At 42.2% G+C, this 14,127-nt stretch overlaps 1 protein-coding gene across 4 annotated transcripts in view; it reads left to right on the top strand.

The window, feature by feature from the left end:
- Window positions 1-14,127, top strand: part of TSPAN12 (tetraspanin 12) — a 57,515-nt gene that overhangs the window by 27,164 nt on the left and 16,224 nt on the right. For 3 of the 4 annotated variants that reach the window (XM_068165050.1, XM_068165059.1, XM_068165068.1), the window contains one exon: window positions 8,905-8,979. The exons of the other annotated variant lie outside the window; for it this stretch is intronic. In XM_068165050.1, the coding sequence (XP_068021151.1) occupies window positions 8,905-8,979 (75 nt within the window). The remainder of the gene's footprint in view (window positions 1-8,904; window positions 8,980-14,127) is intronic. 4 annotated transcript variants of the gene reach the window in all.

The raw sequence follows: 14,127 nt of genomic DNA, 5'->3' as shown, positions 1-14,127 counted from the left end.
TCTGGACTAGGAGAGGGAGCTTACCGATGAGATGTACAAGTTGCCTGGCATTGTGGGTTGTTGGGAGGCATTTAGAGATGAAGGGTGCTAATTGCTGAACAAGCCACAAGCAAGAGCAGCTGCACATTTGAGCAGCATGGAGGCAAGAGTGTTGGGGTGGAGAAGCATGGCAGGAATTGTGCTGGTGGGAGTATCCAGATCTTCTTGCAAATGCTTGGTTTAAATCCAAATGTTTGCTGTGCTCATGGTGGTATCTGCTTCCTTCACCCGCAGTACTTCACACAGCTGTGTTTTACCAGAGTAGAGGCAGTGTGGTACTATTTGGCACAGTTATCCAGTGACTCAAAGTAACAAGAACTGTCCAGCTCCATAAGGGCTATTCATGGAAATGCCTTTGACCAACAGCAAGAAGGTGGGACAGTGCAGTTGTGAAGCCACAAAGCAAAATGTGGGTGGGTGGTTTTTTTTGTATACTTCTGCAGTAGCTAAGAGCCACTTGCTCATCCATTTGAAAAAAAAGTAGTGGTGCTAAGTTAAAAGGTAAATATCTGCTGACAGTAGTCATTTTATGGTTTCAGTATGTTTCCAGCATGAAATGTTGCCTTGACTTCTGTGACATGCTCTTCACTGCATGCTATAATTTTAGGCTTAACTAATGGAGATTATGACTTTGCCTGTTCTTGGGGCTATAAGTTCTCAGTGTTGGTTTTACTAGATATCAATGTGTCTGGCCTTATGATCCAAAATTTTTGGACCAAGCTTTGTTTCTTTTATCTTCCTTGTTCCTGCTTTTCCTCATTCCCACTTGTTGCACTGTTAATATTGCTCCCTCCCTCCGTGTTCTTGAAAGCCATTAATATCCAGGATGGTAGAAGAGATGGAAATGATACCAGAGCTGAAAAGGGTTCTGGAGTGATGCTCCCTGGAGGAGAGAGGGAAGGTACTGATAAATTGGTGAAGTGAAATGATGGAAGTGGGTACTAGGAAGCTATTGAAAGGACAGGGACTGATATGACACTATGTTCAAATGACTGGGATTGAGGCTAGAGTCCTGGGACTGGTACCAGAATGGGAATGAGGGCTGCAGCATCTTGGCTGAGAAAAGAAAATGGGGAACTGCTGAGATAATGTGTATTCTTTGTGATGTAATGGTTGATTTTATTTTGTTTTTTTTCTCCTTCTGTCTTTCCCAGCTCCTCTTTTCTCATTGCATGTTTGTCTAGCTTTTTTAACTCTGCTGAAAGGAATAGCAAACGAGGGTCCCTGAGAGCAAGGAAGGGCTAAATGAGTAAATAGACCCACAAAACCCAACCAAAATTCTGTGTCTTGTCTGAAACCTAGCCCAGTCTCACTGTTTGGACATGCCTTGATATTGTGGTTCAACTGCATTCTTGTTGCCACAAACCGAGTATGGAATGGATGCCCTGTCCAGTAACTTAATCTCTTTATTTTGCCCTTTGACTCAACCACAGAGACACTTAGTGCACAGGGACTGCAGTATGGGTTCATGCTAGGAGCTAAGACCACTTCGTCACTCAAAATGGTGAATGTTTGAAGTGTTTTGGTGCATGTTGAAGCAGGAGTTATGTTTTGTATCAGCACTAGATTGGTCTATTTTACAAGAAAAAGGGATTTTTATGATTAAAGAAGCATTTGAATGGTGTTTAATTTCCTTGGTAGAAAATCAAGGGGGTAGAGACATGAAGGGAGCTTGTGCTTTGAAAATTTGTACAGAAAAGGAAATTTTAGTTATTACAAACCCTGTGAAATAAGGGGAGAAGAAGATGGAGGAACAGAATGTTGAGAGCCATGTAAGCCTATCGTTGCTTAGGTCCTGTTCAGTATTTTCCTATGACCTCACAACCAACTTTATTCCTTGGACTTCACTGACTTGAGGAAACTGAGCCTTGAGCAAATAAATACTAATAACTGTCTGAAGTATGCATTTGCATATTTCAAAAGTAAGATACCTTACTAATAAAGGTTTATTCTAAAGGTTTATTCTAAAGTGCCACATCCACTCCCCTCTTGAACACCTCCAGGGATGGTGACTCCACCACCTCCCTGGGCAGCACATTCCAATGGCTAACAACTCTCTCTGTGAAGAACTTTCTCCTCACCTCCAGCCTGGACTTCCGAGGCTGTGAGGAAAGGTCTAACTGTTTGTAAATACTTTAGCTTGATGTTTAAAAAAGCAAAGGGATCAGTCAAACAAACTGGGACACTTACATTAGAAAATTCAAATGCTCATACCCATCCTTTTTTTAATTCAGCAAATAAGTTAGAACAGTTTTGGAAAAAGTGGCAACTTGGACTTTGCAAAGGTCACAGGCTGTAAGACATCTTGATAAATTTCTGTGATCTGGGAAACAGAATCTAAAATAATAAAGACTTTTGATCATTTTTGTGGAACGTGTGGGTTTTGAAGAACTGGATGATATTCAGTAGCTAATGATGTAAGCTGGTGGTTTCAGCCTTGAATTGTGTTATAAATTTCTGCTTTGTCAAGCAAATAAACCAAATTTTAGATCAGAATGACAAGTGACCTGTTAATCCCTTCGGGGCAGGGGCTGAGGGAGATGAGGAGGGTGGAAGAGTGGGCAAGGTAAAGCTTGTGCTGCTGGAGTGGATGAAACAGAGGATTTCAGTTTTCCACTGCCTCCCTTTAATGAGCATCTGCTCCATTTTAAAAGTATAGATGGATTAATCATTAAAATAACCTCATTAGTTTATAAATTGTAACAAAAATAAAGGGAACCATAGGTTGGAGCTTTCAGAGAGAGGAAAGGTTTCTTACTAGGTTTTGCACAGAAAGAGTCTGGTTCCCACTGGTGATCCAGTGATGGTGGTTATCTGATGTTTCTCCACCTGCAGACAGATGTCTGGATGACTTGAGTCTCAGAAGAGCAAGGCTGATGTTCTCAGGCTGTTAGCCACTGGGAACTGCTATGTATCTTAAAAATCTTCTGCATTGTTTTACATGCTGTATACTCTGTTCTTTTAAAGATTCCCATAAGGTTTCATTCTGCAGCTGCTTTACCCTTGGAATCCCCTTCAGCCCTTGTCCTTTTCCAGGGCTTTTTTTGCCTCTTGTCGTATGGACCGTGTTAACCAAGAAGGTGATGTAACCACTAGACAGCAAGCCTGAGAAGGCTAGACTTGCTGATCAGCTGCTCTTCATTTGCTCTGTTGTAAGGGTTGTGTTTTTTCCAGAGTCTGAATTTAAAAAGAAAAATAAAAATTTGAATATCTTCTGGGAGAAAAGAAAAACACTTGGGAAGAGAGCTTGAAAAAAAAAGATATTTATTAAATGAAATACAGAGCACATGAATAATGACTCATTACTGAGTACACTGATCCTTCAAAGAAAGGCACATTTCCTTAAAAAACTACAATATGTAGAACAGATTATCCAAAATAACCTCCATGCTCTTACTTTTCTTAACCATGTTGCAACTTCTGGCTTCAGCTGTTTGCCTTCATATACAAAATGCTCTCTTGCTTTCTCCCTGTCTGAAAGTGAACTTAAGAAGTCTCACTGTCTGAAAGTGAACTTAAGAAGTCTCACTGTCTGAAAGTGAACTTAAGAAGTCTCACTGAGTGAAAGTGAACTTAAGAAGTCTCACTGAGTGAAAGTGAACTTAAGAAGTCTCACTGAGTGAAAGTGAACTTAAGAAGTCTCACTGAGTGAAAGTGAACTTAAGAAGTCTCACTGAGTGAAAGTGAACTTAAGAAGTCTCACTGAGTGAAAGTGAACTTAAGTCTCACTGAGTGAAAGTGAACTTAAGAAGTCATTATTTTGAGTATGTAGCATGATGGGATATATTTTTTTCTGTAGGGATGAACATAGGAGGCTGTGAAGCCTTGTCATGTTTTCCAGGATGACAGTAGTGAACTAGGAAGCTGTCAGAACAGATGAAACAGGGTCCCAATCTCAGGAGCAACATGCAAACCAAAAGAGGTTTGAAGAGGGGAAAAAAAAGAAAAGACCTGATTAAGCCACTCCTGTGCCTTTCTGATGAAATTTGGGCTGCCTCAGAACCCTGATCATACCACATTTGGTACAAGCGGGATCAGGAGAGCATTGCTGGAGATGTTTGGATCTTTGGTTTCCCTTGGGTGTGGGCTAGCAGCTCCCTGATTTTACAGTTTGTAGTATCATAGAATCATGGAATGTTGGGGGTTGAAAGGGACCTCCAGAGATCATTGGGTCAAACTCTCCTGCCAAAGCAGGATCACTCAGGGCAGGCCACGTAGGAACACATCCAAGTTAGCTTTGAAAGTCCCCAGAGGAGGAGATCCCACAACCTCTCTGGGCAGCCTGTTCCAGTGCTTCATCACCCTCACAGTAAAGAAGTTTCTCCTCATGTTGAGGTGGAATTTCCTATGTTCTAGGCTATATCGATTATTCCTTGTCCTATTAATGGCTGCTACTGGAAACAGCCTGTCCCCTTCCTCTTGACAACCACCCCTCAGGTATTTATAGACACTAATAAGATCTCCTCTCAGCCTTCTCTTCTCCAGACTAAACAGTCCTTATTACTCAGTCTTCGTAGGAGAGATGTTCAAGCCCCCTAATCATCCTTGTACTATCCCTGTACTGTCAACCAGTGCCCCCAAGTCCCTTTCTGCCTGGCTGCTCTCCAGCCACTCTGCCCCCAGCCTGTAGCACTGCATGGGGTTGTTGTGGCCAGTGTGTAGAACCCAGCACTTAGCTGTGTTAAATCTTATGGCATTGGAGTCTGCCCATTTGATAACCTTTAGGTATCTTTTCAATATTGTTTTCTGCCTTCCCTATCCTACCCTTTCTCTGCAAAAAAAATAAAATACAAAAATTAAAAGAACCAAAAAGAACATTGCAATGGCCAAGAGTGCTCTGAGGGAGATGTGCTCTAGTTGAAGGTGGTATCAGTGATCTGCTGGTGTATTTTTGAGAGTAATGCACAACTGCACTTCTTAGTGAGTTAATCTGCTTTATAAAATGTAGCCACTCAGCCCACAGGGAGAAATATTAAGCCTTGCTTCAAAACTAAGTCTCTGTTTCTGGCAAAAAGCAGAAGTGTGTAAATGCAAGAAGATATGTTCAGCATTCAGAGTCCTGTGGGATTTTAATTAGATACAAGAAATAAGCATGGAGGCCAGTAATAATTTCTGTGTTTGGAAGATGGAAATTAAGGGTAATAAATTTAAATAACGGCTATAGGGTTTTTTCTCTACACAGCTTCTAGAAGAATTATTTGTTTTGCAAACCATTATGTTTAGAGAGAGATAGAATGCTTGCCTTCAGTTACCAGAGCGAAACTGAAACTCCTGTGTGCAAGATCAGTACGCCTGCAGTTGCTCAGTTCCTAGTGTGTGCTTTCATGTGTGTGAACTCCTTTTACCTTTTCTTGGGTATTGTCTTATGGAGAGATGTTCTTTCTTAGAACAGAGGGCTTGATTCTGCAGTGCCCTGATGTGTGCAGATGTAGCTAGTCATGAGTGCTTAATTCTTAGCCAACCCTGAAGTGGTTTATGAGTGTGTCTGGCTAAATAGTTGTCTATCCTGGACTATATTCAGTAACTTTCTTAACTATATGTTGACATAAAAAGAGGACATTTCAAATGTGAAGGTTGCTGAATGAATGAAATGTTACAAGGAACTGCATATTAAGAGCTTTCCAGAGAATGCCTTATGTATGCCCTCATTGTGTTCCATTTTGTACATACATACACCCCAAATGTGTTCCATTTTGTGCTCATCAGCTGTTGTCACTGAGCACCACTGAAAAGGGTGGTGTCCTATCATCTAGACACTTGATCTTTAGATATTTATAAGCACTCATAAGCTCCCTATCCATCTTCTACAGGCTAAGCCTCAGGTCTCTCAGCCTAAGGACAAGCTGAGAGATACACCAATCCCCTAATGACCTTTGTAGCTCTCCACTTGAACTGGACACAATACACCAGCTGTGGCCTCACTAGAGTGGAATAGAAGGGGAGGAGAACCTTCTGACCACTTTTAATGTATCCAAGGAGACCACTGGCCACCCTTGGCCACAAGGGCAAACTGCTGGCTCGTGATGAGCATGTTATCCACTATCACTCCCAGGTCCTTCTCCACAGAACCGCTTTCCAGCAGCTCTACTAACCTGTTCTGGTGCATGGGGTTTTCCCTTCCCAGGCACAGGGATCTGCACTTGACTTTGTTGAACTTCATGAGGTTGCACTCTGCCCAAATATCTGGCTTATCCAGGTCTTGCTCAATAGCAGTACAGCCTTCTGGTGTATCAGCCATTCTTCCCAGTTCAGTATCATTATCAAACTTGCTGAACTTACACACTAGACACTTCATCGAGGCCTTCGATGAGGCTGGACAAGGCTGGACCCAATACTGACCCCTGGGGAACACCACTAGCTACAGGCCTCTAACTGGACTATTTTGTTGATCACAGCCCTGTGTCATTAATCCAGTTCTCAATCCACTCAGTTTCTCACTGTCCTGTTCTGATTCAGTTGGTGAAGTGGTTAAATTAAATTGATTTTGTCTGCCCAAGTCTCTTTTGCTTGTGACCATAATTGGTGAGTGAGCCCTCCCTGTCCCTCATCTCTGCTTGTCTCCTTCCCATCCCACTGGAGTGAGATAGGAGTAAGTGTGTGGCTGCATGGTTGATTTGTTGATGTCATGGTTTAAGATCAGCCAGCCAGTCTTAAATGATAACACTTAAGGATTTATATTCTCTACTTTAGTGATACAGTTTATTGACCTTTGAATAGAAGAAAATGAAACCAAAACAACAAAACCACCCAAAATCTCAGTATATGTTTCGTGTCTCACACATTTCCTAAATAGATTCCAGAAGGAAACGACTGAATTAGAAGCAGGGAGTTAGGTATTTGGTATGGAATTATGTACTAATGGAATTATGTGTTTATTCTGGTTTATATTGTGATGATGTTTCTTTGATTTCCACATAAAATGAAAATCCATGACAACTGTAACTCTTAAGTATTGTGTACTGAGAACAAGGGGGAGCTCAGTCCATTGGCATGGAAGTAATTTTGGAGTTGAGAATGAATGAACTATACTTCTGCTTCAAATAAAAAATAAATGGTGTACTTCATTAACTTGGAACACCAAACAGTCTTTGCTTCCAATGCAGCTTTATCTTGTAGTTCAGAAAGGATTTGTTGATGCTATACAGAAAATAATCCTACTCTTTTTCATCACAGCAACTAGTTTTTCATAACCATCATTATCAAGACTTTCGGCTTGGACAGGAGCACACTGCGTTGGGTTAGGAACTGGCTGGAGGGCCGAGCCCAGAGAGTGGTGGTGAATGGTGCCACATCCAGCTGGCAGCCAATCACTAGTGGTGTGCCCCAAGGATCAGTGCTGGGCCCTGTGCTCTTTAACATCTTTATTGATGATCTGGATGAGGGCATTGAGTCCATCATAAGTAAATTTGCAGATGACACCAAGCTGGGGGCAGGTGTTGATCTGCTGGAGGGTAGCAGAGGCTCTGCAGAGGGACCTCAACAGGCTGGACAGATGGGCAGAATCCAACGGCCGGCACATTGGCCACAACAACCCCATGCAGTGCTACAGGCTGGGGTCAGAGTGGCTGGAGAGCAGCCAGGCAGAGAGGGACCTGGGGGTACTGGTTGATAGTAGGCTGAGCATGAGGCAGCAGTGTGCCCAGGTGGCCAAGAAGGCCAATGGCATCCTGGCTTGGATCAGGAATATTGTGGCCAGCAGGAGCAGGGAGGTCATTCTGCCCCTGTACTCAGCACTGGTTAGGCCACACCTTGAGTCCTGTGTCCAGGTCTGGGCCCCTCAGTTTAGGAAGGATGTTGACCTGCTGGAACGTGTCCAGAGAAGGGCAACAAAGTTGGTGAGGGGTTTGGAACACAAGCCGTATGAGGAGAGGCTGAGGGAGCTGGGGTTGCTTAGCCAGCAGAAGAGAAGGCTCAGGGGTGACCTTATTGCTCTCTCCAACTACCTGAAGGGAGGTTGTAGACAGACAGAGGTTGGTCTCTTCTCCCAGGCAACCAGAACCAGAACAAGAGGACATAGTCTCAAGCTGCACCAGGAGAGGTTTTGGCTGGAGGTTAGGAAGAAGTTCTGTGCAGAGAGAGTGATTGCTCATTGGAATGGGCTGCCGGGGGCGGTGGTCACATGGAGTCACCATCATTGGAGGTATTTAGGAGGAGACTTGATAGGGTGCTTGGTTGCATGGTTTAATTGATTAGGTGGTGTTGGATGATAGGTTGGACGCGATGATCTTGAAGGTCTCTTCCAACCTGGTCTGGTCAATTTCTATTTCTATTTCTATTCTATTCTATTAGTTTTCTGGTTTAAAATAGTTGAAGGATTAAATCTTGTAATAGAGAAAAATGTGTTAATCTGCCTTACTATATATTTGCACGATTGTACCTGACTTCAAATGTCTATGTAACTTTGATGAGACCACAGCTTTCAAGAACCTTATTTGTTCTTCCAGCCTGTTAATTTTCATTTTTTTTTTTTTATTTTTTCCTTCTCCTTTTTGTCTTGCCATGATTTGGAGATGTTCCTTACATGCACAAAACTGGGGAAAAATAAAAGGACATTTCTCCTTTTCCACATATACAAAGCAAAAAAGATTGACTTCTTTGCATGTGCCATGATAACCTTGTACTCTTGGGCAAAAAGGAGATGAATTTATTTTCCCACTGCAGTGTTCATATGTTTCATGTTAAGTTAGTTAACAAATGTCATGTGACTTAAATGCTTAGAAAGTTTGCTGCATGAATGCTTCCTATTTTGTCTTCAGTTATGTGAAGTGTTAATAATGTTTCAATATGTCCTTCAATATTGTTTAAAACTTTTGTCATAGCTAGCCTGAGTATCAAAAGTAACTCAGACCGTTCTGTTTCCTGCAGTACTTTGGAAGCTTGCTTGTAATATTCTGCGTTGAGTTGGCCTGTGGCGTTTGGACCTACGAGCAGGAAATCACAGTGAGTCAGAAAAGAAGGCTGTATTTTTTCAACAGGAGAAAGCAAAGATTTCCATTAGCTAGCTGTTTTCTAATTGCTTTAGTGTCTAATTTAAAGTGACTGCCTCTTTTTTTAAGCAGAGATTCCTTTTGGGAGAGCTTATTTGTCTGGAAGGTCCTATCTGATTTTCTTGCCCCACGCTGTATTTGAGAGTCGAATCTTGCAGTCTCTGACTTAAGAACTTTGTTTTCTGTTAATTCTTGAGAGAGGAGATGTGGGGCAAAATTACTTCGAGTTCTCACAAGTTCCTGATGCTTTCAAGAGCTATAGCTGAGTGCACTATGTTGTAAACAAACAGTCTGTTCTGTCGATAGAGGACGTTCGTTCTGTCTGCTGAAATCTTCACACTGCCTCCACAAGCTGTAAATGCCAGTCTTAAGCAAAACATGTCTTAGCTATAAAATGTTCTTCTGTAAACCTGTGAAGAGGTTTGCTCTGTCTAGTTTTTATAGCTGTACCAACCTTTTCAAAGTGAGGACTTGGTAACCGTTGTGCAAAAAAATGGGTAAGTGTTGAGCAGAAATCAACCTGGAAGGTTTGATACATTTTATGAGTAGAGGGACAAACATTTCCTCTAAAGTGCCAAGATATTCCTTATATACTGGTCTTTCCAACAGATAGTTGCAATTACACTGCAGTAAGGTGGGAAGGAGCCTTCTTGTTATTCACATAGGAATTTCTGGCATGTCTGAAGTTATGTGGCAATAGTTTGCATCAGCATTCATTTCCTCGTGGTACAGATTCCAGAGGGGTGTTCTAATATAACAGCAATTAAGGCTATCCCTTTATTTTAAATGCCAGCTTCCATTGGTGCATTTTAAAATTGGGAATGCAAACAAGAGGCATGCTTCCTCCTAAGGGTGTAGGTGCCCTCTGCGGGTGTTTTGCCAAGGATGACAGTTCTAACTAACATTCACCTTTCCACAGAAATACTGTCAGTTCAAAGTTGGCTGGAATCATGTAGCCTTCAGTGCACTGGTGCGTGCCTTCTCCAGCCTTCACAGTTCAGTTAGAGAACATAAAGTTACAGTGTGTTTTACTGTGAGCTCCAAGCTTTCAGTTACCTACTGAAACCCCGACCTGGCATAGCCCTAGATAAGGCACTGGTGATGCTGCTTCCCTCTAGAAAAAAAAATTAATGGTTGGCCCTTTACCCCCATTGTCAAAATATCTTTATTGATAATCTGGATGAGGGGATTGAGTCCATCATCAGTAAGTTTGCAGATGACACCAAGCTGGGGACAGGAGTTGATCTGTTAGAGAGTAGGAGAGCTCTGCAGAGGGACCTCAACAGGCTGGATAAATGGGCAGAGTCCAAGGGCATGAGATTTAACACATCCAAGTGCTGGGTTCTACACATTGGCCACAACAACCCCATGCAGTGCTACAGGCTGGGGTCAGAGTGGCTGGAGAGTGGCCAGGCAGACAGGAACCGGGGAGTACTGATCAATAGTAGGCTGAACATGAGGCAGCAGTGTGCCCAGGTGGCCAAGAAGGCCAATGGCATCCTGGCCTGTATCAGGAACAGTACTGTATTCAGCACTGGTTAGGCCACACCTTGAGTCCTGTGTCCAGTTCTGGGCCCCTCAGTTTAGGGAGGATGTTGACTTGCTGGAATGTGTCCAGAGGAGGGCAACAAAGCTGGAGAGGGGTTTGGAGCACAAGCCCTGTGAGGAGAGGCTGAGGGAGCTGGGGTTGCTTAGCCTGGAGAATAGGAGGCTCAGGGGAGACCTTCTTGCTCTCTGCAACTACCTGAAAGTAAGTTGTAGTCAGGTGGGGGTTGGTCTGTTCTCCCAGGCAACCAGAACCAGAACAAGAGGACACAGTCTCAAGCTGGCCAGGGGAGGTTCAGGCTGGATGTTAGGAAGAAGTTCTTCACAGAAAGAGTGATTGCCCTTTGGAATGGGCTGCCAGGGGAGGTGGTGGAGTTGCCATCACTGGAGGAAGAGACTGGATGGGGTGCTTGGTGCCATGGTTAATTGATTAGATAGTGTTGGGTGATAGGTTGGACACGATGATCTCGAAGGTCTCTTCCAACCTGATTTATTCTATTTTGTTCTGTTCTATTCTATTCTAAGAAGCAGCAGTGAGCTCCATGCCTGTACCTTCTGCCAGATACCCCACACTCCTCTGATTATTTCTTTCTCCAGGAGCTTGATTGTATGCAAATAGAATAGAAAATATGGGCATGCAAATAGAATAAAAAAAACCCACCCTTTCAACAATGACTTTGTTTGTTTTAATCTTGTTTCTTCTCTCTCTGTAATGCTGTGGTTTTGTTTTGTTTTTTTCTCTTTCCCCTTCTGTTTTCCCCTTATTATTCCCTTTGCCTTAACACTACTGCTCTTCCTGTGATGAGGCAAGCCACGTTTCTTGCTGTTGAGAGCCTCTTATACCCATGGGGCTGACTTGATGTCTTGTTGGTTTCAGCTTTGCATGAAATCACAGGAGCCCTTGGTGAGTTTCAGAGAATCAGCTGACATTAGTGCAGGTGGGTGGGGGATGTTGTCAGAAATGTCACTGAGGCATAACCACCTCTACTGATCCAATATGGGCATATGGACAAGTTGCTCTAAGAGTCCTTGTATAAATAATTTTCCTTCCAGCTCATGATAGCTCTCAGCGTGAAGTGTGCCTTATGACTAATTTATTCCACTCACAAGATTGAAAAGCCAGTGTGAGTTCTTGCCTTACTTAGGCATTGGTCAAGCCTTGATACTCATTAGAAAAATAATAATAATTAGAGCTCTATGGCAGACCAAGCTTTACAGAACTTAGGCTAAAATCAAGCCAGCATCTCTAGTTCACGTTTGTCTACAGGCTACAGAAAAGCAGCAAGCAAATGCATCTCAGGATCATACATTATTATGTACTACTGCATGCATGAGCTGACAGGAAGTTAATTAATAGATACATCAGTGTCCTTAGCTTGACATGTTGGCATTCTGGGGCAGTCAAACACAGAGTTCCATATCCATCCTTTGATCCAGAATTCAAACTGGCTTCCTACAGTGGGTTTTAGTTTGGTTTGACTTGCTTTTAATTTTGTTCTCTCACTTCTTGATTGTTTTCCTGCTTTCCATTGTTTTCATAAAGAAGTTGGATGCCTTGTGTTAACCTCCTAACCTTGGGCTGTGTTCAACTCAAATAGCATAATAGAAAAAATAGTCTAGCAGATAGGAGCATATTTGCATCAGTATCAAATATTATCCAAAGAAAGCAGAGTGCTAACATTCAGTGCAGTGAAAAGACAAATGCATTGAGTACAAACCAAAATAATTTTATTAGTGACTAGTGTAAATGTTCTGTGATACTGGGTTTTAAGTACTTTTAGTACTCCACTGCTAGCATGTTTTTCACATGGACAATTTGGAGTTCAGTGTTTTATGGCTTATAGGTAAAAATTCTGCTAAGTGAAAAGTGTGTTCATGCAGAATCACCAAGCTTGGAAGAGACCTCAAGTCCAACCTCTTGACCAAACCATGGCACCAAGTGCCACATCCAATCCCTTCTTGAACATCTCCAGGGATGGTGACTCTACCACCTCCCTGGGCAGCACATTCCAATGGCTAATGACTCTCTCAGTGAAGAACTTTCTCCTCACCTCAAGCCTAAACTTTGCCTGGTGCAGCTTGAGACTGTGTCCTCTTATTTTGGTGCTGGTTGCCTGTGAGAAGAGACCAACCTCCTCCTGGCTACAGCCACCCTTCAGGTAGTTGTAGACAGCAATAAGGTCTCCCCCGAGCCTCCTCTTCTCCAGGCTAAACAATCCCAGCTCCCTCAGCTTCTCCTCATAGGGCTTGTGCTTGAGGCCTCTCACCAGCCTCGTTGCACATTCATGACATATGAAGCTTTACCAAGGTGTCAAAAATGTAGTATAACTTACCAGTGGTAATGAAACATTATCAAATGTTATTGTTTGGGTTATGGAATCAGTCAGGCAGCAACTGTCCCTATATTTTTGTAGATCATCTAGCACAACAAAGACCAGGCTATGTGAAGTACTATGATCATTTTTTCCTTAGATAATATTTATTGCTATGTTCAAAATGCCCTTGTTCATTCCAAATGGAATAGAATAGCTAATTCTCAGTTGGCTTCCCCACCCTCCAAATGAAAGTTGATACTGTAATTATGGTTTCTTTCACTATGACTATTAAGGCTAATGGGAACAAGGGAAAACTCAGCAGGAATGGTATGTGCGCCTATAAGGGCAACTGCAGCATCTTTAGCTTCTTCTTTTAGCTTGGCACACTGAAATTTGTGATGCTAAACTGTAGTTATCTTAAAGACATTGTATGGTAGGCACTTAATTGCTATTGTTTCTAACAGATTGCTAACTGAGGGTCATGGTCTGATTACAGAGAGAACCAGCAACTCGCTTTTGAGTAGTCAAATTTGAAAGAGAAATACTTTGGGAACTATTTCCTTCTTTCAGAAGAAAATATTTGCAAGGCCCTGAGTATGTGTGAAGAACAAAGTTCAGAGGGGCTCATTGTGTATGCTTCTTTGTTAATATTCTTAAGTGAGATACTGAAATTCAGGTTACTTGAGTGCAGGGCTCCTTGCAAAACCAGAAGGCCATTGAAAAGACTTTCAAGGTAGAATTAATCTCAATTAATGTTACATATTTAAAAGTTGGACATTTAGATCTAAATTTGTCATCTTAATGTAGTGGGTTTGTGATTTCTTTGTACTTTCTTGGAAATATTTATCTCGAGATGAATTGCCCCATACAGCTGCCTGTTTCTTTCTATTGACTAAAAGATGCCAGGAGGATACCTAAACTGGGACAGACAAATACCATTCCTTTTGGCTTGAGTGGGACTCAGTTTAAGTTTTATGACAGGTAAAAATTGGGTGATGATGTTAGACAGCTATTTCTGACTCTCTTAAAAATGCAGCTCCTTTTCCAGTGTAAGTAAATTTGTAAGTGAAAAAAAACAAGAACTTTTTTCCTGATATTTTAGAATGGAATAGAATAGAATTGAATTAACCAGGTTGGAAAAGATGTTTGAGATCATCGAGTCCAACCTATCGTCCAACACCATCTAATCACCTAAACCATGGCACCAAGCACCCCATCCAGTCTCTTCCTAAACACCTCCA

The sequence above is a fragment of the Melanerpes formicivorus genome, unplaced genomic scaffold (assembly GCF_026170545.1).
Source record: "Melanerpes formicivorus ecotype bairdi unplaced genomic scaffold, bMelFor1.0.p_v2 SCAF_3, whole genome shotgun sequence".
NCBI lineage: Eukaryota > Metazoa > Chordata > Aves > Piciformes > Picidae > Melanerpes > Melanerpes formicivorus.
This window is presented reverse-complemented; position numbering and strand designations above follow the sequence as displayed.